At 38.7% G+C, this 25,212-nt stretch overlaps 2 protein-coding genes across 5 annotated transcripts in view; both read right to left on the reverse strand.

The window, feature by feature from the left end:
• LOC136843623 (protein lifeguard 4-like) overlaps positions 1-7,738 on the reverse strand; it is a 75,970-nt gene extending 68,232 nt beyond the window's left edge. The window contains exon 1 of the mRNA XM_067112168.1: positions 7,426-7,738. Coding sequence (XP_066968269.1) covers positions 7,426-7,540 — 115 coding nt within the window. The 5' untranslated portion in view covers positions 7,541-7,738. The remainder of the gene's footprint in view (positions 1-7,425) is intronic.
• A 1,977-nt stretch (positions 7,739-9,715) lies between these two features.
• LOC136843619 (glycerophosphocholine cholinephosphodiesterase ENPP6-like) overlaps positions 9,716-25,212 on the reverse strand; it is a 28,964-nt gene continuing 13,467 nt past the window's right edge. For 3 of the 4 annotated variants that reach the window (XM_067112164.1, XM_067112162.1, XM_067112161.1), the window contains exons 2-10: positions 22,733-22,903; positions 21,892-22,034; positions 20,791-20,894; positions 19,932-20,138; positions 14,474-14,612; positions 13,367-13,527; positions 12,370-12,490; positions 11,337-11,465; positions 9,716-10,677 (exon numbers count right to left, since the gene is read on the reverse strand). In XM_067112164.1, coding sequence (XP_066968265.1) covers positions 10,448-10,677; positions 11,337-11,465; positions 12,370-12,490; positions 13,367-13,527; positions 14,474-14,612; positions 19,932-20,138; positions 20,791-20,894; positions 21,892-22,034; positions 22,733-22,893 — 1,395 coding nt within the window. In that variant the 5' untranslated portion in view covers positions 22,894-22,903 and the 3' untranslated portion in view covers positions 9,716-10,447. Of the gene's footprint in view, positions 10,678-11,336; positions 11,466-12,369; positions 12,491-13,366; positions 13,528-14,473; positions 14,613-19,931; positions 20,139-20,790; positions 20,895-21,891; positions 22,035-22,732; positions 22,904-24,323; positions 24,494-25,212 lie in introns of those variants that run through there. The other variant, XM_067112163.1, reaches the window with a different exon arrangement.

Raw genomic sequence — 25,212 nt, forward strand, 5'->3', positions numbered from 1 at the left:
AACAACTTTAGCATCTGACCTCTTAGAGGTACCGAAGGATTTAATAAGGTCCGTTATATCTTGGTTATTAGAGATATCCAAACCTCTGTGACGAAAAACAGTAGCCAGCATGTTACGATAACCTTTAAGTGTGGATACAGAAAGGTTCTTATTCCCGAGGAACAAAAGAAAATCCGCAATCTGCGTCACCGAGGTTCTGGAAGAGGAAATGTCATGATCTTTGCACCATGAACGAAACATATTCCACTTGGACTCATAGACCTTAATCGAAGACGGTCTTCTGGCTCTAGCGATGGATTGAGCCGCTTTCTTCGAAAATCCTTTGCTTCTGAGTAGACGTTCGATAGTCTGAACGCAGTTAGCCGCAGACTTGACAGGTTTTCGTGAAATCTCCTGAAGTGGGGCTGTCTGAGTAAATCTACTCTGTTTGGAAGGCTCGGAAGTCGATCAAGAGATCCATGAGAACTGGGAACCAATCCCTGGAAGGCCAGAAGGGGGCTATCAACGTCATTCTGGTGTTGGAGTGGTGCTGAAATTTCCTCAACACCGCACCTAACATCTTGAACGGCGAGAAGGCGTAAAGATCCAGACCCAACCAATTCAGTAGCATTGCGTCCGTCTGGAAAGCTGCTTGGTCCGGGACAGGAGAACAGAAGATTGGGAGCCTGTTCGACTTGTTCGTCGCGAACAGGTCTACCAGAGGTTGACCCCAAAGCCTCCACAGCGACTTGCACACTTCTTCGTGCAAAATCCACTCTGTGGACAGAACCTGATGCTTCCTGCTCAAGGAGTCCACTCTCACGTTGAGGGCTCCTTGAATGAATCTCGTTAGGAGCAGAATCTTGTGCTTCTCTGCCCACAAAAGGAGGTCTCTTGCTACCTCGCTGAGGGAGTAAGAATGAGTGCCCCTGTTTTTGATGTAAGACAACGCTGTGGTGCTGTCTGAATGAACCAGAACTGTTTGTCCCTGTACGATGGTAGGAAGTGCACGAGACTCAGGTGGATTGCTTTCAACTCCTTCTTGTTGATGTGCCATTCTTTTTCTGTCGCATTCCACAAACCTGATATTTCTTTTACACCCATCGTTGCTCCCCATCCTACTTCTGACGAGTCTGCAAACAGTTCGTGGTTCGGGTTCGACGGAAACAGAGAGAGACCTTTTCTAATTTTCTTCGATCTAACCACCACCTTAGATCCTCCTTGATAAGGTCCGAGATTGGAAAGGAAAAGGAGTCTGGAAGCGTTTTCCTGTTCCATTGCTCCCTGAGGTAGAATTGAAGGGGCTCATGTGAAGTCTCCCCAGGAGACAAACTTTTCTATTGACGCCAGAGTTCCCAGGAGGCTCATCCAAGCCTTTGCGGAACAGGTATCCATATCCAGAAAGTTCTGGACTTTTAAGAGACAGTCCGAGATTCTTTGATCTGACGGAAAAGCCAGAAAAGGAACTGTCTCCAGTCTCACTCCTAAATAGATTCTGGATTGTGAGGGAGATAGGTGAGACTTCTTCCAATTGATTAGAAGTCCTAGCTTCTGTGTCAAGTCGAGAGTTACTTTTAAATCCTCCAAGCACTGAGACTGAGACTGGGAACGAAGGAGCCAATCGTCTAGATAGAGAGAGATCTTTATTCCTCTGAGATGAAGAGCTTTGGCAACAGTGGACATAACTCTTGTGAATACTTGAGGGGCTGTGGACAGACCGAAGCACAAGAGTCCTGAACTGATAAGTCCTCTCCTGGAAAACGGCTTAAGAAACTTCCTGGATGCGGGATGGATCGGAATGTGAAAGTAAGCGTCCTGCAGATCTATTGAGACCATCCAATCCCCCGGACGAAGAGAATTGAGGACGGATTGCGTCGTCTCCATCGAGAAACTGGTTTTCTCCACGAAAAGGTTGAGAGAACTTACGTCCAGGACTGGTCTCCAGCCGCCTGAGGCCTTTGGAACAAGAAAAAGGCGGTTGTAAAAGCCTGGAGAGTTGACTTCTTCCACGATCTCTATCGCTCCTTTTAAAAGCATGGAGTCTACTTCGCACTCAGAACCGAGCATTTTTCTAAGTTGCTGGTATGCTGTCAAAGCTAAAGGTTCTGTTGCAAGAGGGGGCCTCTTGAGGAAGGGGATAGAATATCCTTCCTTTAGCACGGACGTGGTCCACTGGTCCGCTCCAATCTCCTCCCAAATTTGCCAGAACTGCTGAAGTCTGGCTCCTACTAGTGCATGGAGGACATGCAGATCACTTTTTAATTGAGGGTTTGATTGCCTTGGAGACAAATCTTGCTTTGCCCCGAAACGAGATCCTGTACGGTTGAAGGGCCTGCCACGAAAGGGCCTATCTTGATTAACTTGAGGACGAGTTTGCGCTGGCAGAGAAGGTTGAGGAGCTTTTGGTTTATGAGTGGATTGCGCCAAAAAGGTCCTGTGTGGACTTCTGAGTAAGGGAATTTCGACACTCGGCCACAAGTTCTTGAGGGAAAAGGTACTTCTTATCCAGAGGTGCTAAAAGAAGAGCCGATCTTTGAGTCCTAGAAACTCCACGAGCGACAAAAAGAGCACCAAAGTTGTCGCTTCTTAAGAACTCCTAACGAAGAAGATGGAGGCTAACTCAGACGCACCGTCACTTAATCCCTTTATCTAAGCAGGACATAACAGAAGAGAAATCATCAAAATGCGCTCGGAAAGACCAAAAGACTTTACCTTCCTACCCAAAGCGCCAATAGTCCAGTCCATAAAACTGATGACTTCCAAAACTCGGAAAACGTTCTTCAAAAGGTGGTCCAACTCTGAAGGAGAGAAGAAAACCGAGCCGAGTTCATCGCAGAACGACGAGTAGAATCAACGAGACTGGAGAAGTCTCCTGAGAGGAGGCAGAAGCTCCCAGAGAGAAAACTTCCCCAGTGTCGAGCAAGCCTTCTCGCCTTAGTAGAAAGCTTGGAAGGAGGGAAGCAGAAAGTAGTTTTCCCTGATCACGTTTGTCTTCCAACCAGGAGTTCATTTTCTTCAATGCCTTCTTGGCTGAAATAGAAAGCACTAACTTCATAAAGGAAGAGGTAGAAGGTTTGAGTCTCTTGCGCACTGAGAGAGCGGGAAGCCTGGGGCCGCAGGTGCAAAATCCTCAGGAAAATTATCAATCAAAGAAGCGAAGAAGCTTCTTATAATCCGAGCGAGAGGAGTCTGTTTGTTCTACAGGAAACTCTTCCACAACTTCTTCCTCAGACGAAATAGGAGAAAGACCTTCCGCTTGCACATACACATCTTGTGAAGGAGAGTAGGAGCCTGAATAAGAGCTTGAGGAGGAGCCTGAGCCTGAGTAGGGCGCCACAAGAGGAGCCTGAACTGGCGCCACAAGAGGAGCCTGAACTGGCGCCACAAAAGGAGCCTGGGATGGCGCCTCACCTGGCGCTACCTGAGGCGTTTGAGCCTGAGAGAGCGCTAAATCTTGAGGGAGCGCCTGAGCCTGACTAGGCGCACGAGCCTGATCCCTGAGCCTGAACAAAAGGAGGATCAAGAGAGACAGATCGAGGAGGAGCTGACTGGGCGCCCAAGAGCTTGAGACGAAGGAGGAGGCATCAAATACGCTTCAGAAGGCTTTGCTGGAGAAGAACCAGGCCTTCCGAGCCCGCAAAGAATGCTTCCAAGTTTCTTGTGCATCACTCGAAGAAAGTCATGAGTAGACGAGATCCAACTGGGGAACGATGATCAGCAGAGCCAGGATCGTGATGAGGAAGAGGCGCAGAAGCCACAATAGGTTTACGTGAAACCAAAGGAGAAACACCAGGAACGCTGGGCAATACCGAATGGGAAGTCTTATACCTCTTACGCACATGAGCCTTGCGCCTGGGAGAAGACTCTTCTGACGACGAAAATCTCTCCGGACTCTCCCAAAAAACTACAGGAAGGCTCTGATAAGCGAAATGGCTTCTTCTTCTGAACCGCTGAAGGCGAAAGATTCCTGGACCTCTTCAATGGTCTAGACTCGGCGGAAATCTCCAGCCTCTCAGGCTAATCACTGGAGCTTGAAGAAAGACACTTCCTTGAGTCGCCTTTCCAACGGCGCTCTGAAACAGCCTGGGAAACAACAGGACTGTTCGAGGGGCGGCTGCTCGTGAGCAGACCCCACTCACCTCCCTTGGACTTTCAGCATGTCTTCTCCCAGGAGCAGGGGAGCTTGACAGAGGCTTAGGTCTAGGAGAACGAGAGTAGGCCGAGCAACCACCTCCTCCACCACACTAACACTTTGCACTGCACTTAAATTATTCACAATATTTTGGAAAGAATCCATACGCTCATGAAGGGATTTCACATTAACGCCAATATCCTCCATGGCGCCCACAATAAGGTTAAATCTGGCATCCATCTGGACTTGATACTCAGACACGGTAACGGGTTCAGGGATATCAGAGTCAGGAATAGGAATATTAGTAGCCACAGGGATATTAAAGAAGTTTCCTGCATAGCTAAGGGAGATTCCGGTTTCTGAGAGAGAGAAGATGAACTTCTAGCTAAAGCTTTCCTGGTTCTATCTTTCTCAAGTTTCTTTACATACTTAGATAGAGCCTTCCAATCTTTTTCAGTCATACTGACACATTCATCACACTTCCTCTCATATGAACATTCCTGACCTCTACAAGCCACACAAATTGAATGAGGATCAAGACTAGCCTTGACCAACCTAGTCTTACAGCCTTTGCTGCATACCCTAAAGGTATAAGACCCAGAATCTGACATAATTATCAGAAAACCTGACTAAATAGGTGACAAAAATAAACTGGCAAAGCCGCAAACCAACAAGAGAGTACTTCACCAAGTGAAAACAGCTCGATGTAGGCAGAAACAATGAAATTTCGCTCGAGTACCGACAACAATGTCGCCGGCGTGACGGCAAAATTATTCTGAAGCATGTTGGAATAGTTCCTGGTACCCCGACAGAGGGCAGGTAAGGGCGATCACCCGATATTCTGACTGGCGCTGCCGCGCATTTTGAAATTTTGCCGTGACGTCAAGACTAAAACTATATGTAACTAACAGGTAAGTTGTATGTGTTAAATATATATTTTATTGTCTTTCTGAATGATCATGCTTATGTACATGTAACGAAGTATTTTTGTAACACATCGGGCATTATTAATCACTATGTTTTCTGTATGAACTTGTCCTGTTTTTGTATAGAAATAGTTTTACCTCAGGTCACCTGTAAATCTTTGTACCCGCGGTCTCTGTGATGTACGCAGACGTTCGCACGCCGCTTTATAATGCTCGCTTCATCAATAAACCCGTGGGTTACTACACAGCAACATTAGCATCAAAATCACCACCTCGCTCACGCAACTGAAGAACAAGGCAGTAGCACACTGCCAACTGCAGGAAGAAAGCAAAGTTAGAAGAGCTGTTTTCAGTGGCTCAAAAACCGCCAAATGGTACATGGACACCACAAACCTAAAGCCACACAATATAACCAGACATGTCACGGGCCCTAGCAGTCATAATCCATCGGCTAAGGCACGGATACCAATGCACATGGCAAAGAATAGTAGCCAACCCCCAAACACGCAAGCACTGCGAAACAATCCCTGAAGAACCCCTGGAACACTATCTTCTTGACTGTACAGAGACAGAACAGTTAAGAACAAGATATGAAGGAAATGAAAGAACAGCTACCCAAATAACAAAGCACATACTGGCAAACATTCATGAATTTGCAGGCTTCGTATGCTCCTACCCACCACCACGGTAACCCTAAAGAATCCTTACCTTTACCTACCCGCTCCCCTTCCCAATTCTTAAAACAGACACAGCAGACCCAACCCCTACTTTAAACCAAACAACAAATCAAAAACCATTCCAACTCATCTTAACTGCTGACTCTTTAGAAATCATTCTCTCCCCTATCAAAATCACCTTTTATCCACCACAATCAACACCCAATAAATGCACAAAACACACACACTCAAGAATTAGGACTGGACAAGGAATATGGCTTTAGATCATCATGAGCTAGCATACTAGCTACCTGTGCCTACTACTCATATTCTTCTTTTTCCCCATCTGTTGGCCTCTCCCACTAGCCAACACTCACTGCTATGATCTATCACACTTTTGTCCTCATCTGATGGGTACCTTCGGGTTCAAAGAGGTTGCAACCTTGCCTGTCAAATCTTTTCACTTCAAAATCACCCCCACCAAAATCACTATCATGCATCATAATAAAGTTTTCATCTAACCTACCCATCTCACAGACCCATCAGCATAGAGTTACGGGCTGCTCTAGGAGCAAGATCCTGTGCTGGCACAAGGCCAGGTAAATCTGAAATAACAACAGCATCAATAAATCGGTAAAACTGCAGTAAAAGGCAACATGGCCAAATGGCAAGGAAATACACTATTCTAAGTCATTTTGATGTGTTTCACACAAATTTCACATTGAAATTCGTTGGAAATTGATAGTTTCTTAGAAATACCTGGATTATTTTCTCCCATTTCACACTTTTAGGGGTTCTGATACTGGTGGTGCATGTGTTTGTTGTCGGCCAAATGGAATGTCCCTTCGCCGTATTTAGTACTGGCCCAGGGGGTTGGGTGCCCATACATTAACAAGTTGTTGCACTTGCCAGACGGGATATGAACCTTATTTTTTCGTCCTTTGGTCATGCATAAGTTAGGGGCTGTGACCTGGGTACTTCTGTGAGAGGTTAGGTTAGGTTGTGTAGGTTTCACTGATAAGGAAATATGTTATTCTGATTGATTTTGATGTGTTAAGCACGAATTTCACCTTGAATTTCGTCGGAAATTGATGGTTTTTGGTCCACTTATGTACATGGAGTTAGCTCCAAAACCGTTAATTTCCGACGAACCTGAAGGTGAAATTCGTACTAGACACATCAAAATCAGTCAGAAAAACATACTTCTTTGTCATTATGGCGTGTTGCCTCTTACTGCAATAATACATATAAACCAACTGTACTTGTCTTCCTGCTCATTATTTCGCACCTCTCTCACAGGCTAAGCTAGCCTAGGCCTAAATATCAAAACAGCTATCCAGGGCTAGACTTGGCCTATGACGTCAGCCTAGACTAAGCCTATCCTAAGTAATTCTTTACAAAAGGTCCGCATCAATATTTGGTGTTTGACCTTACTAAAATAATACAAAACCCCTTAATATGCACAGTAACTTAACACAACCACCTAACATAACCTAGGGCGCCGTGCCCCTACCTAGGCCTAGCGGAGGGGCTTCGCTCCCCTGCGACCCCCCCTTAAGGGCACAACCCAACACATCAATCAAACACCAAATATTGATGCGGACCTTTTGTAAAGAATTACGCTATCCTATAAAATACCCTAACAATGGACTGGGCTAGGCAAATACTGGCAGCTAGGGTGGCTGAACTAGGCCTAGTTGCCTTGACACAAAAGGCAGTCGTAGAAACTTACCCATACGGATGTAGATGTGGCTTGAAGCGACGTTGTTCCCGTAATTGAAATCACCCATAATGCCTCCTTTTTCAGCATTAGCCCCATCCTGAGGCATGAGAAGTGCTGTATCCATTGCGCTAAATAGTTATCGATAACTCGATCGAAATCTGCACTAAACAGTGATACGTATACCTATCTACTTCTGTCTCAGCTGATCGCTATTCGCTGCAGCTGTTGGCAATAGCTCTCATTCCACCGTACGTAATAAGAGTTGCCAAGAGGTTCCCCAAAGCATTTTATTATTGTGGGCAGACGTGTACCTTACAATCCTGAGTTTTATTGATAAATAATGTTGCTTATCAAAATTCAAGAATTTCATTAGTATCTTTTATAGTTCTCAGAAGAATTACACATGCAATCTGTGATTATTATTCTATAAAGTGGCCTTTTCCTAACTGGTTATGAATCATCAAAAAGGGTTAAAACTAAAAAAAAAGTTAATTAAGGAATATCCGCTTTGGTTTTCGCCATAGCAATTATTATATGAGGTTGCTGTAGGCTTAAGAACAGTTTAATAGCCAAATTCTAGTCTTGCGCTGATTTAATTATTTTGACGATGGACTTCATGACGGAGTCTTCATAAAATTAAACGTTATATCATTAGTATCGAAGGATCTGTCAAGCATACATTACTGTTCTATGGTCTTATTAAAAGTAATTTTCACCTTCCATGTATCAAAACTTGGCTAATGTTATATTCAAGCCCAAGGTCACAGGAATAGGAAGTGGAAATATCGCTGAGAGAAAGAGAGAGAGAGTCATCGTTTTGTAAATTTATCTAATAAAACTTAAATATAAAAAAATGCTTTCTTTTGTATCTCAATCATTGTCTCTTTTCCGGGAAGATAAGGAAATTTGATGCTTTGGCAGTGATAAAAAAGGAATCTTGCTACAATGAACTGTTTTTTTATGTGACGGCTGCAGAACAAGTACACTATGTACGTGAGCATGTGAATTCATACAAGCCTTCACGCGTGCATGCGCAAAAGGTAGCCTATACGATACTTTACAGGCATCTTGTAAGACTAACTTGCCGCATAAAGGGATTTGAGCGAATGACGTGGCACTGAAACATTTTAAGACATCAGGTTTACAATTCACAACGGAATCTTCTGATAAACTCATACTCTCGTGTTCAAATTCACCAGTTTAAGATTCAGATTCCAATAATATTTACCAAAAGATTTTATGGGGAATTTTTCTTGTATGTTGGGTATTTGGGTCTCGTTACTAAAGAAATACTTATTGTTTGACAGCCCATCTATACGAAGGTTCCTTTGCCTTCAGGAGATAATGTTATGCTGCTAATGGAAAACGTCAGGTGGCCTCTGAAGGGAAACTAGTCTAGCTTCAGCTGCACAGGTGGAAGATCCATCTCGGTGGTCTAGTGGTTCAACACTTGGATTCTGTTCTCGTAGGCTCCAAATCTCGACCATACGTGTGATAATTACTCCATTTACTTCTCAGGTAATTTCTGAAGCTCTCGGAATGATAAGGACATCCTAAAAGTAACAGGAAGCATAATGACAATTACTATGTCTTCCGTGTGTCATAATAGTATTTGCGTATAATAGTTCAATGAAAATCTGTACCACAGAGCGTCTACAAGGCCTTCTGCATCATCAGTCAGGTTCTCTTAATAAAGGTAACACCATATCAGTTCTGAACACTATTGGTTTTTATTTCGCACCACACTAAACGGTTTAGAAAACTGGCCACACTAATGGCACAAAAATATGCTATTATCTTATCTCTCACGTGCTCTTGGCCTTTTGGATTATTAGGTAAAAATGCATCCTCACTTCGCATAACAATCATTGGGCGTTGCTCGCAGTGACGAACGAGTGCACTGCGATTGTGAACTGGTTAATGCATTAGACTATTTGGATTAAAGATATTTTTACACACTCGTAAGCGCGTTGCCTTTAAAGAGCTTTAATGGTATTTTATTTTCCTTTGCTTCGTTTCTTACCAAAAGAAATTTAAGAACTGGTGTATGTCTTGGTTTCGCGTTTATGGCAGTCTCGGTGTTTTTCTCTAATCTAGAAATTGTAAAATATTGGCGAAAGTTGAAAACGAGATACTAACCAATCACATCAAACCAGCGAAGACCACTAAAAAAACCCTTTTCGCAAGTGAAAGGGATCTTATTTTCTAACTCTTTTATTGTTTCCAACGGGAAAGACCAAAAATTATTATAAGTACAAAATTAAGCTTACATATAAATAAGGTTATTAAAACATTTTCATCAAAATATTGTTATTCATCTAATGTACATAATTAACTATATACCAATACATTTATCTCTAATTGCACTATATTTACTACACAAACATAAACCCAAATCTAAGTAAAGACTTGAGTAGCTAGAGTGAAAAGTACGTTCGTTACTCTACATCTGGCTACCGAAAGGTATGCAATTTCGTCATCTAAAGTTCTCTATATGAAACTTACTTTTTTTTTGTACAATATTAACATGTTCACTATCCGCGAAAAGAGAAGCCTCGTCATTGTTATCAGAGCAGCATTCTCTAGGCAGTGGTTCGCAACGTGCGGCGTACAACCAGGGTAATTTGATTTCTAAGAGGGGCAATTCGATTTTAGATTTTTAGAAGTGATTAGGTGGGGCATGGCCAAAAATACGTTGGGAGTAGAGCAAAACATAAAGTCAACCTTTCTGCACAGTACTAAAAATAAGTTCATTATTTTACTTCTAGTTGAGTAAGAAGCCTCGGCTACCGTCGTACTCTCTATACATGGTTGAAAACACGTTCATTTGATAGCTGGTTGTGGAAAGGCAAGTCACATCATCGTCATCGTACTAAATATAAGTTTTCGATAATCTTTTACGGGACGCTCTAGGAGCAAGAAACAGTTCCAGCACGAGGCTGGCTTTAGCTTATAAACAAATTCTCTAGCGGGGGAACTAGAGTCGTTCTTTACGTAAAGGATTTAAAAAACAGAATTCGCTCTCATCTTCCTAAATAAACCTCGCAAGTGTTAGGGTAAGAAGAGATATAGAGACTGACGCTAGTAGTGATGCCGAGGCGCCATTCGACTGCTTTGGATGTCTATAAGCAGATCTGAAGGCAGACTCTACGCGAGCCCAAGTTCCATTATTTGGTTTAGGGACAATTTCCAGGACATTCGTCAGGACTTGGTAAACGTCTACCATGTGGATGCGTTCAATGACCGTTCCTTCCACAAAAGCTGAAAAAAAAAGAAATGTAAATAAATCAGAAATGAAAACATCATGGGTATCTCATCTTAAGGACTTAACATCTTGCACCAATTAGCCTTACGATGAATGGCTTTGATCATCTTTATATCCTAAAATTAAGAACTCCATACCTCGCTTTAAACGATTCAGTCATCAAAACAAAACATTAAACAAGTAAAAAATGCGCCAAAGTTTCTTCGGCGCAATCGAGTTTTCTGTACAGCCGTTACAGTGTATAATCAAGGTCACCGAAAATAGATCTATCTTTCGGTGGTCTCGGTATAATGCTGTATGAGCCGCGACCGATGAAACTTTAACCACAATAGTTTTCTTTTACAGATAATTAAAAATAGGTACGAATTGACAATTCAGTTTCATACTTTATGGGGCTTATACTAGGAAATCATTAATTTTCAGTTATATGTAAAAAGCTCAGGGTGAGTGCAAGTGAAGGGTTATTATTATTCTCATTACAGAACATAATCCAGATGAATTACTAAGAATGCTGCTACGGAATCAAATGTTCATAAGTGACGAGAAGAGGAAAATCAACACGAGAAAATTATTAAGTTGAAGCGGGAAAAGTGAATGAATTCATTACTGCTACTAAAAACCAGAAAATATCATATTAATTAATCCCTGAGCTAACCTGGTCCTCTTGCGAAAAATATGCCCCTCATAGTCTGGACATCGGTGTTGTAACCATGGGACCCCAAGAGGATTTTCTTTGGGGCTCTGGGAATTTGTTTGTCTGACGTTGATGCCATTATGTAATTACCTGGAAAAAAGAGAATGGTTTGTCTTAATATAACTTGCATTTCGAAATGATGGCACCAGGTGGGTTGAGGCTGCTAACCCTATGCCCTTCTCCTCCCTGGCTGCGACCGACCACAGTAGTCTGTAGCCAGATACTGCACCTATAATTTACTACTTAGACTATGTTCACACAAGTTTTTTTCGAATGCGCGATTCCGAGCGTGCGTTAGAAATACAAGGGCAGAGTAATAAGGCGTTGCCCACACAAACGCGCGATTTCGAAACTGATAAACGTCCAGCCACTGAGGACATCAGGGCTGCGCCTTAAAGATTCCTGTGAAACCAAGCTCCTGAACACCCGCCAGACTAACTGGAAACCTGCTTATTTAAAAAAAATATGTAAGATCCGGTATCAAGCAGCAAGTTCATCTTTCGCTTTTTTTAATATATATATATATATATATATATATATATATATATATATATATATATATATATATATACATACATATACAGTATATATATATATATATATATATATATATATATATATATATATATATATATATATATATATATATATATATATATATATATATATACACAGACACATTATATATATTATATATACTGACAATCTATTGCTTGAACTTGCGATGTCTTAAGTAATCACAAGCTAGAGGAAGTAATGTAAGAAGATGACCAAGAGATTTCATGCTTTCATACCTCCTCAGGGACAACGTGTGAAAACACTGAAGTGCTTGGTCAACTTATTTTTTTCGTTTTATATATATATATATATATATATATATATATATATATATATATATATATATATATATATATATATACACACACGCACATAACACCTCGGGTTGTTCTCAGTGTTTATGTTTTCCAAAATCACAGGTAATGTTCCAACTAACCTGCGTCGGCAACCAGGATGACATCGTGGACAAAGTCCCCGTTCTTGTAATGGAAGGTTTCGGGAATGTCCTCTTTCTTGTACACGGATATTCCTGGGATGGACTTCAAGGCGTCGAATACCTTAGGAGAATAACAAAAGTAGTCAGTTTAGAACTCTGCAGTAACTTTGGCCAAACAATATTTGAAATCTTCCAAAGAACGCGAAAAATGCAAATATATTCTGAATTTTTGGCACAATTACAGTCTGTAATGAAGGTTATACTATCATGTAATTTCTTTACATTGTACAAATTTCATCCTGTAATTGAGGATTCTAAAATATAATTGGGGACAAAGTTGGAAATTTTAAAATTTTATTTTATAATTATATTTTGCAAATCACTTCATATTTTATTCACACAAAAGTCAAAACGGAAAAGAAAATTGCCAACTGCTTAGTCTTATTTTCTGCATCTTCGTATCTGTTTGTGAATAGTCTGATTATCTTACAATTTGTTCGAACTAAAGTCGAACTTCGTCCTTGACGGTGAAACGGGGCGTTGAGCGAGCTGCTTACTTACCAGTCTAGCTATAACGTTTAACAGTTCTGCAATTTTTAATGCAGATGCCACTGACCGTGTAATCTTAATTACTGGTTTTTTCACAAGATGTAGACCATTATAAGATTTTACCTATTTTGTAAGTTTTTTATATAAAATTGTAGTAATCTAAGGTATGGCGTATTTATAAACTATAATGGAATGTGAAAATCTTTAGAAAATAAGTTATCATGATTTTCTCTCAAGGTTTTAGTTGAAATATTTCAGAGAAAAAATAATAAATTTCTTGCAACAATGACCACAGTTGTACAACAATGCACATCTGAATTCAATCGACGATTCAGTCATCTGGATGGATGGCATTTTCCAAGAACTGAGCAAATCGAAAGCACCTGCAATTTGTCATCAAATGAGATTTTAATGTCTCATATCCTTTACTTTAAGTAGCACTACTTACCTTTTCGGCGTTTCCTTCGGTTGCCTTGATATTCATGAAGGACCCGAACTCTGCTATGTTCTCTACGTGGGCTGGATCCAGGTACGTGTCTATATCGTGTCTCTTAACAGCCTCCTCGGAAGTGTCAGCCATGCCGTGGTCACTCACCACGACGACATTCACTGATGGTTAGAAAATGGTCACGTTTTAGACGGCAGCCACAAGAGCTTCTTTTGTGATCTACTGTATTCTATTTTTCGGTCATTTTTGTTGCCATGACGTCAACACGGTACGGGCAATGAGACCAATATTGGCTCCTTGATGGAAATTCTGGTGACAAGATCCTGAAGGATATTGAAAGTTCCTGTAACACGTTCTACACAATGGCATTTCCAACCTCTCAAATAGATGATGCAAAAACGCCATTTCAAGATGTGTTTCCAATCCCCTTTTCTAACGAAAAGATTAAACTATTTTATATTTAGACACTGAATGTAATCTCTTGGACTGCCTTCTAACCTGAAGTGATTTTGGACTGTTACATCGTGGCTGAACATGACAAAAACTTTAATTTGCTTCACTAAAATTATCCTCGTAGGGAAGTAGTGCCGTCAGTGCACTTCACATGGTGCACTGTAGGCACTACTGAAGGGTGTTGGCAGCGTCCCTTCGGCCCTTAGCTACACCCACTTTTTAGGCTTGTACTTTACCTCTACTACCGCTTCCTTTCTTCCATCTTGTTGTATAATCTCTCTAACTATTGTTTCTTAGTGTAATTGTGGGGTTTTCTCCTTTTCTATATTTAAAACCTTGTACTTCATCTCCTTTATTTTCTGGAGCTCTTTATCTTGCTGTCCAACCACTCAACTCCCTCTTTTCACAATCCTGAGGTCTGAGTGGCCAGTGGCCCGGTTCTTGGCTTGACGGCCTAAATTTCATAAAATCAACTAAAGCTGACCAAGAAAAGGACCTTCTAAACTACTACACCATGTTTGATTATGGAAAAAAAACTTTCGAACTTGTTACACTAAGGCTGCGAAGACAAAAACGACTAAACTGTTAAAACAACCCTGACAATGACAAAAACTTTTTTTTAAGCTGCTACGCGAAGACTGCCTTTGCCGACACCTTTGTCCGCGAGTTCTCTTTCGTCCAGCTCGTCCAGAAGAATATCGATCACGTTGTCAACGGCTCTTACGGCTTGCTGAACTTCATTCGAACCCGGCCCGTAGGCATGGCCAACATCGTCTATACGAGAAGTAAATACCTGAGATAAAAAGACAGAACAATGAAAACACTAATGGCTGCGAATGTAAAAAACATATTGTTCATGGGTAAATTATAATAAAAGTTATCACAATCCTATTGATAATGATTAATCGTAACTCAGTTTCATATACAGTACTGTTAAGAAAAAACATTTTGCAAGTAAATGGATATTTCAATGTTACAACAGTACACATGAAAAAGTTAATAACCATTAAGAAATGAGGAAAACTGATAAGTATTCTTTTTTATCTATGGATACTCTAGGTTACAAATATTCCTACAAATATACGTGATCATGTACACACACAAACACACATACATATCTATATATATACTATATATATATATAATATATATATATATATATAATATATATATATATATATATATATATATATATATATATATATATATATATATATATATATATATATATTACTGAGAAGGACACCCTTCCCAAGCTAACTCTGCCACCTAGCTTCACAGAAGGAAATAAAGTAGGATATAAACCTTTATGAGTGTAAGAAAAATAACGTTAAACAAAAGACTGTTTTATTCTGTTCGAAGAAGCACAGTTGTTTTTCATCATATTGCTGACTGACAGGAAGGCTAGGGAAAACATTTGCCTCTTCTTAATCTCTAAGTTATCGCTCTCTAGACACTCCTTAATGTCCTTTTCTTTGGACCCGTGACTGCCTGAATACCTCTGTTTCCAGGAACGAAGCCGTTTGGAGACAAATCTCTGCCATGGGCTAAGATGAACCAGTGGAGAAAATTTACTTGAAGAGAAAGTTCAGCGGCCCTTAGCAACTGACCACGTGACCCTTGCCCTGCCATGTGGTGACCAGGTCAAAGAAAGGATGCCAGCAATCTGTGGGTGCAATCATAGAAAATGGAGCGTCAGGAGAGAGTGGGAAGTTAATCTTCCGAAGTCACATTAGGGCTGACAACGGCCCACGAGAGGGAGAACTCACATAGAACTTACAGAGGCATCTTGGCTGCGGCACCCAAAAGCAGCTTCCCCTTGACCCCCGCTCCTTCTGGGCCATATCCCCGACACGTGGCTTTCTTGCTCAAGCCCAAGTTTTCCTACCAGTGAAAGCCCCCTTAAATTCCTCCTCCATTCTTATCTACAGTGAAGACACTCTCCAACAAAGGTAACGTACCCTGGCCAGGGGTATTTCTTACTCAGTCACGAACTTATTGTTCTTTTACTGATTTTTCTGTTTCATTTAAAAGTGCAAATTTCCATGTTAGACCTGACATCATTACTTCAGTGCATTAATTTACTCGTGTTTCAGTTTCGTAAATCGAGATACCTTGGCACCCTCTGTGCCCTTCTCGACTTTTCCTTTGATTATGCTGTTTCTTTCCATCACGTAAACTAGTGCATTCTCTACTGCAGACGGAGACACTTGCTGTGCAATCTTCCCTTTGATTGTGCCCTGCTTACCATGGTCCCAAACACGGTCATTTAACTCTACAGTGCCACTGAAGTAGATTCCTTCGACACCTTGCAATTGTTGTTTGTTAATGTGAATTTGTTATTTAGCAGGACCTTGTTTCCCTGCCCCAGTTAATCCCAGTTCTTCTGATTTTGTTGTTAATGTAAATATAAGTGAATTTAAAGTGAACTTAAGTGTTTATCTACAACTTCTCCCTATTGAGTAAAAGCCTTCAGATCCTTTTCTTTTCTGTTATGGTTGCCTGATCCCAAAGTAGTAGTCAGATATAATAGATTTCCCATGGGAAGTGAAGCATTCTCTTAGAAAAGCATTCTCTTAGAAAAAGCATAAAGATATATTCCCTGCTCAGAATCCAAGCTCCCTCACAGGCAAAACAATAATATATATATATATATATATATATATATATATATATATATATATATATATATATATATATATATATATATATAAATACATACGTATATATATATATATATATATATATATACACATACACATATATATGTGTTTGTGTGTGTATATGAACACGTATATGCACAGGAATGTTCCGAACCTAGAGTATCCATAGATTAAAAGAATACTTATCAGTTGTCCTCATTTTTATATATATACACACACACACACACACACACACACACACACACACACATATATATATATATATATATATATATATATATATATATATATATATATATATATATATATATATATATATAACTACATACACACACATAAGTATGTGTGTGCATGTATATGTGTGCATATATATGGCTCACACCCACCGCCATTGCTATTATTAAATCAAGACTAGATTGATATTTAAAGTGTATAATTATTCTAGATTATTAATACACCACGCAAACCCCTCAACACCTGCCATATATATCAATTAAAGTTCCATTAACAGAGTCAACTGGATCCTGCTCCACTAGGTAAATAGCACAGTTCCTTCCTCATGTTCGAATGGAGACCGAAGAGTTTGAGTCACCAAGACAGCCAATAGAGACGAGGAAGGCTTATAATGAATGGAAATTTTAATCATGATCTAGCACATCGAACCCCTCAAAAATTTCGTGAAAATTTTTTGTCCTTATCCAGAAATATACTTTAAAAATTCGTAATATCTTTCACGGTTTGTCTCCAAAGAAAACCTGTCAAAACGCTTCGTGCAAAATTTCTATCTTGTCATAAACGTGACAAAACATCTCAAAAAAATTTTTTTTATTTCCATCCTAATTGTAGGGCTATGGTTTAGTGGTTTATTTGTAATGCTGACCCCCATGGTACCGGAGTCAGTCGACTGCAGTCGGTTGCAACCTATACAACAGCCAGGGTGGATATGGATATGGGGCTATTAAACGCATCAGAAAATTCTTAAGAAAGGGGGGATATCTTTTATATTATTATATGGTAACATAAGCAAATTTTTTGTTATAAGGTCCCTTTTTTGCTTTGATATATACAGTCTTTTTCACCGCTTCTAATGCACTGTCTAATACACAGATCTGAAGGAGTTTTTTCGGAATTAGGGAACACTAATTTTCCAAAAACACTCTAATTGAAATTATTAAATTATGTATAAATGAATGTAAATTTGAATTCAATGGGAAATTTTACTAAGAAAATTTTGATATAGCGATGGGAAACCGTCTGTCTCCAGTGGTGAGTGATTTGTATATGGAATTTTTAAAGAGGAAATATTAAACAAAATCATTCCACGCAATGTAGTATGGTTCGAGTATGCTGACGATATAATTTGTGCATGCCAAGGAATGAAACGGTTCATATCCTTTTTGACAAGGTAAATCAATTAGTAAAATCAATTAAATTCACTATGGAAACGGAAAAGGATGGGTGCCTACCCTTTTTGGATTGTCTAATACGTAGAAACAATAATGGGTTTAAATACAGTGTTTACAGCAATCCTAATATATCTTCCTATTTGCATTTTCATCCTGGTCAAAGCAATATGGTTAAGAAATCAGTGTTCACATCTATGTTTTTAAGAGCATTACGTATATGCAGCCCTGAATATATTGATGATGAATAGATAAGATTAGGAATACAGACAAGAAAATGAAATATCCTGACGGTGTATTAGACAACGCATTAGAAGCGGCAAGAAAAAACATGTATAAAAACAAAAAAAACCTTACAACACAAAAAATTTGCTTGTATTACCATACAATTGTACTATAAAAGATATCGCCCATCTTCTTAAGAATTATGGTATTAATGTCGCACTTAGGAAAAATAAAACAATGAAACGTACTTAAAAAGAACTCTCCCGACAACACTAAAGGATGTGTATATGAAATTCCACGTAAGTCTTGTGCCAACTTGCATATTGGTCAAATGGGTAAAGCACCGGAAAAGAGAACATAACAACTTAAAAACTGTGTGAGACATGCTCAGGTGAACAGTGGAATTTTTGTACACGTTAGTGAGAGCAACCATGCTATAAACTGGGAAGGGGCAAAAATGATAGCGTACTCTATTAATGCACTGGAAAGGAATATCACTGAATCAAGCTTTACAAATGAAAGTTATGACCATAATATGAGTACCAGTCACGGCGTGTATGAGCTTGATCCTATAATTGCAAAATAAATTTGTAAAATTTTTAAATTTTAAGGAAGGCAGTAGAGATGTAAGGATTATCATATCTGTAAACACAGTACGGGGGCAGCAGTACTAATGAGTTTTTTGCCCCTCCCTCCTGGCACCTGTCAGGTGTGGATTTATAGTCTCCTACATTCTGTATGTTTGTCGATACTGTCCCTGGAGTACACATTCTACCGCCAGTCCTAATGAGTTTTGCCGCCACTCCCATTTTGACACCTGTCAGGGGTGGATGCATAGTCTCAAACGGTTGTGTATATTTGTCAGTACTGTGTCTGTAGTATATATATATATATATATATATATATATATATATATATATATATATATATATATATATATATATATATATATATATATATATATATATTGTGATTTCTAACATTATGTATCAGTCCTTTGTCAATGGCTTGGAAATAAGTCGAAACTGGTCAGGACTTACACCATGTCTCTTCTTTTCCCACCTGTGGTGATGTGTGATAAAAGAATCACGTATTAAAGTGATTATAATCATATATATATATATATATATATATATATATATATATATATATATATATATATATATATATATATATATATATATATATATATAAAACTTCACCACAGGGTAAATGGAACACTGGGTATATGTAAGACGAAGCCGGTGAGGATTTACTTGTTTCATTTTCTTTGTGGTAAAGTTGCCATGCACGTAGCATTGTGATTATCACACACACACACAAACACACACACACACACACACACACACACACATATATATATATATATATATATATATATATATATATATATATATGTACAAAATAAAAGGATGAGCGATAAATAAATATTGCTGGGTTTATTTGTTTGCCACAAAAAATTTTTTCTGCAAACTGTTTTTCACAGACTTGCGTTTGTGAATTCCTTATATCTCTTGTGACCTCAAGGAAAAGAAGGACGAAAAGCTGACGATAAGAAAACAAATGTTGCTTTAAACTGAATAAATGCTTTCAAAATAACCGAGTAAATAAAAACATGATTCTAAAATAACTTGTAAAATCAGAAAACAATACACAGCTCCCAACGGCACAGTGTATTAATCAGTAAAAATAAACCACGTGACAAGTGCCAACTCGTAAGAGCCCGTGCTGGAAAAAGGCCTAATTTAATATCGCAGCAAATGGCGATTGTAAGATCTGGGCTCATTACCTCCTATTTCGCTCAGGAGAGCAATTACTTACCTGCACGAGGTTATATCCTTGGTCGAACTTCTCCAGCGCCTTCATGGCGTTCCTGAGGAAGACGTCCTTTTTGGCATCGCGAGTATAAGGCTCGCAGTGGTGGGTGAGGATGTTGTCGTAGGAGATGTCGCACCTGGATATCAGGTATTGGGCCGTCTTCAGGCCGGCCCTCTCGGCGGTGGTCCAGATGGGCTCCGATGTCCACCACTGGCAGCAGGGAAAATGTTGTCAGAGAAAGCAGTAGTAATTCCAAAAGCGCAATCATCATATCGAAGAGTCTAATCTGAGATGATTATCACTTTAATAGAATAGAATATAGAATTTAGGCCAAAGGCTAAGCGCTGGGGCCTATGAGGTAATTCAGCGCTGAAGCGGAAATGGACAGTAATGAGGTTTTAAAAGTGTAACAGGAGGAAAACTTCGCCGTTGCACTACGAATCAATTGTTAGGAGAGGGTGGAAAGTAAGATGGAAGAAAGAATATAAACGGAGGTACAGTAAAAGAAATGAAAGGCGTTGCAGCTAGGGGCAGAAGGGACGCTGCAAAGAACCTTAAGTAGGCTAATGCCTGCAGCGCACCGCATAAAGTGCACTGACAGCTCAACCCTCCTACGGCGATTATCACTTTAATAATTTCATCATCATCCTTATCACTCTTAGTAACAGCACAACCTTCACTGAAGTCAGAAATCATAAAAAATGATAAACTTAACTGCACTATTATGGTTATCGAATATATTGCTTCATCTAAGAGTAGATCATGTTTATACCATCATTATTTTAAATATCACCGCCTTCACTGAAGTCCTCGTAAAATGTAAGAAATAATACACTAAAATACTATAATTGCCTATACCCACCTTCGTCTTGGCGGTGGTATCAAGATCTGATATAGTGAATATATCTTTTGTCTCCGGGTCATAGAAGCTGCTCCCAACAATGCCGTGGTTCTCTGCGTAAAGACCTGAAAGAAGAAGAACTTGCAGCAGCTGCAGCAGCAGAAATAATAATAAAAAAACTATTAGGTATATGGGAGAGGTAATAAAGATACAACGCTTGTCTGCAAATGACGAGTGTTGACAGCTAAAACTTGGAATAGTAAATCATGTCGAAAGAAATAGCGGAAAAATGCGTCAGTGGGATAGATGTAATGAATAAAATAAACGCATACCAAGAATAATAACAACTACATTATGTGCTCTGCATTTAATTTTTTTAAGGGGACAGGGTGCCCACAAATGAATTTGTGGAGTAAGCTGCGAGGATGTTGCTCTAAATTCAGCTGGCCTTATTCCAGCACTGGGTATCGCTCTCGGTCAGCCCGTAACACACACGGGATACCAAGAACAAGAGCTAGAGTTTGCTGTGAGGATCCTAGTATATTATCTTTATAGTAGAATTTATACGGGTACGCTCCAAAGGTATCGATGACCACAGCCATAAATCTCAAATTCCCATACATAATAAAGCGTCATTTAGTCAAATCATGTCAAGTACCTTTATTAGATAACAGGTTGCAATCTGAGAGCTCGCAACAGGAAGAACTTGCAATTTGAAATATCATGTTGTATAGGAGTAAAGCACATGCCTTTAAATGCATACAAAATACACTTATATTCATAACATTAGCAAATTGCTGTATATTTTCCTTATGGAAGTTATAGGCTCACATGATTTACACTTAATTAGAAATTACTAGTTTGATATCAACACTAACTGGATATAAAAATAAAAATTAGTATACTGTATACAAAAACAAAAGGTAGTCTAACCTACGGGCTGAAGTCCACAAACAATATATATATATATATATATATATATATATATATATATATATATATATATATATATATATATATATATATATATATATATATATATATATATATATATATATATATATATATATATATATATATATATATATATATATATATATATATACATACACACACACACACCTGTAAATAAGGTCGTCCAAGCTGGGAAAGACATCGTAGGGAAAACGGGCTGAGTCCACTTTGCTTTGACCCCTTCCTTCAAGAGTCTTGTGAAGCCAGGGAGATCTTCTGGCCTCTGCTTGTCAACATAGTCCCATCGGAACCTGAGAAGAAGAACCTACTTGGAGAACTGTTTTGACAGGATGAAAATATATTAAGGAAATTTTTCCAGATTTCTTGCTGACATCCTTCACTTTGGAAACCACACCAAGGTTAAGTTCTCATTATTGAATTATGCTTCATTTAAAATTAATTTTTTGAGCCTTTTCAGACTTCTATCTAAAGGCTTACAAATCTCCAAATCCTCAAAGTGTCTCCCCTGTGTAGGTCGACGCTAAACATCCCTCTTAATCATACTTTGCTTACTTGATTGGAATACCTGTACTGCTATTTGCGGCCGCTGGGTTATCGCAGGAGTCACATTAACCGTTTTATGTTATCATACCTAAGACTCCGGGTTAGCCTCTGCTCTGAGGCTTGCCACTTTCTTTGGCGATTTTACTTATCTTTTTGTTTACTGAGTGTTACCTACTATTATTACATGCGCTGAATTTCATCGATATTTTATATCAAAATCTTTCAATTGCCATTTATTTCTTTTCTACTCCTTTGTTAATAATAATAATAATAATAATAATAATAATAATAATAATAATAATAATAATAATAATAATAATAATAATAATAATAGTGTGCCTAACTTGTTGAAGGGGGATTTCAATATCTAATTATCACACAGTGAAATTTTTTGTCCAGACATTAAAAGCTTGCAACAGTTAGTATGTCATTTCTTTTAACTAACCCGTCCAGGAGAATGAATAAGAGCTTCGGCCTGTCATCAATGTGGATATGATCCTCTTCCTGTTCAGCTTCCATGGCATTCGGCAATGAAGAGCATCCGGGTATTAGGGCGAGCGAAATCATAGCCCACAATATGCATATCGCCCTTAATGGCAGGCCCATTTTGACGTCTCTGAGGAGGAGAAGACAGCTAGAATCAATAGAAATGTTAACTTTCTTGGTAGAAAATGTTTACAGCCTTCGATCAATTACTGAGCGTAAGCACATCAAGAGAAGAATGATGGCATCGTTTTTTATTTGTAGAATACAGGCTTTCAAATTGTCAGAATATAATTATAGACAGCTTGCAAGTGGCTACGTTTTGTACTCTCTCTACACAGGAGAGTACAAAGACGTTCAGTTATTCTGAGGATTCAGAATAATTGAATTCTCTTAACTTCGAACAGTTTTAAAATTACCAATGATATTTAAGACATTCATATAGACTTCCAGCGTGTAACTGATCAACAGTGTATTGTCTTCAAGTTTGTTAGATGTTTCCATGAATAGAATGATGATGGAATTGAGGGAAAGGGCAACGATTGTGATTAACAAAATGAGTAGTTAATGGAATGTGGAACAGAAAGGTTTCTCTGGAGAAAGAAGAGCACAAACTAGTGAATATTTCTGAAGGCTGCAAGTTATGACTATAAAATCTGATGGGAGCCAAATATGGTGTAACATATACTTTGAAATGTTTTTTGAAACTGACAGTACACGTCCGCAGCAGATATCACTGATGTTTTTATCTTGCTTTTGACTGACCAATGCTTCAATGACATCAGCTGCGGATATTTACCGTAAGTTAAAAAATTTTTTTCATAGTAGGGATTTGAAACAAGTATATGGTAGAATCTTGCAGACATTGTGGAGAATGTTTTCCAGATGTTGACAAAATGCTCATAAGCACAAAAGGGAAAAGCAGCAGGTTTTCGTTAATCTACTGAAGGGATTTTATGGACTTTGCTTTTGAAACCATGTTGTGACTGTCTAAATGTCAATTAATCTTATTGTTTCCAAACTGGTCAGGTATATATGTTGTTCAAGAAACAAGACCCCGTGCTAGTACAAGGTTAACTTAGTCAAACAACAGCAACAAACGCGATTTATCTTGAACCACATTCAAATCATAGAGATGAGAGTCTCCGAAATATTTGTCCTTCACACACACACACATGTACACATAAAATATGAGTTAGTATGCATGTGTATAAATTTGCCATTTTCAAACAAAATTATATATCAAGAAATAATGTCACGTGCAGCCTTAGAACAGAATAAAACCCAAGTTTGAAAATGTTGAGCATTTTTTGTAATTTCTTCGTTTTTCTTGTCTTTCTATTCACGACCACTGTTTTTTTGATGGCAGTTTAACGTAGGGAATCAGTGCCACTCATGAATGAAGTGCAAGTCATGAAACTTGTGACCAAATGAACGACTTCAATGTAAAAAAAAGTAATTGTGTCTGACTCATGCGAAGTCAAAGTCTCCAAGGTCGAAAAATTATATATATATTTTTTTTTCATTCGCTTCAGTTCACTAATTTAGCTTACCTCTTCCTCAAATGGCTGCAACTGGTGTCACAACACCACAGGTCTTCGACGAGGGCCACTAGACGAAGACGGATTCCGCCACTCAAATTCCGAGTTTCTTTACTATCAAAGCGCAAATATACGTACAGCACCTTTTTAGAACACACTATTCGTTAACACTGAGAATAAAACTAGCTAGATGTTTATACTTTTTTCTTACGAGGAAGGAAGGATGTTGGAGAAGCCACTAAGATAATGAGTCTGCAGTGGGGAATGACAGATCATATGATGTCATATCACGAAAGGAAGATGTGAAGTTGAGAGCGAGTCAGCATCTTCTGGACGATTTTCGAATGGCCCTTGTATGTTTGCTCGGTGTTCGAATGCACACACACACACACACAAACATACAAAATGCATATGTATATATATATGTATATATATATATATATATATATATATATATATATATATATATATAAAACAATGAAGCCTTAACTTTTTGATTACCATAAGCATATATCCGAACGGGAAATGAATGAAAAACTTTCACTTCTCAAGACGGGATTCGATCCTACGCACATGAATTTTCAAAGACAGTAACACACTTTGCTACTAACAACATAAACGTATAATGCATGAAGTATATACACAATAATAATAATAATAATAATAATAATAATAATAATAATAATAATAATAATAACAATAATAATAATAATATGAAGCAAATATTTCCTGACCAAGTTTCTGAATAGTCACAAAAATTAGCAAGTTAGTCTGCTCCACCTTTTTCTCTCCTACTTTACTTGATTTGTCTAATTTCCCTCTCTCCCTTTTAAAATGGAATCCCCATTCCATTCAGCAGAACATGTGTTTTATATGTCTCGAAAAAAGAGACCTTTTTTTA

The sequence above is a fragment of the Macrobrachium rosenbergii genome, chromosome 12 (assembly GCF_040412425.1).
Source record: "Macrobrachium rosenbergii isolate ZJJX-2024 chromosome 12, ASM4041242v1, whole genome shotgun sequence".
Taxonomy (NCBI): Eukaryota; Metazoa; Arthropoda; class Malacostraca; order Decapoda; family Palaemonidae; genus Macrobrachium; species Macrobrachium rosenbergii.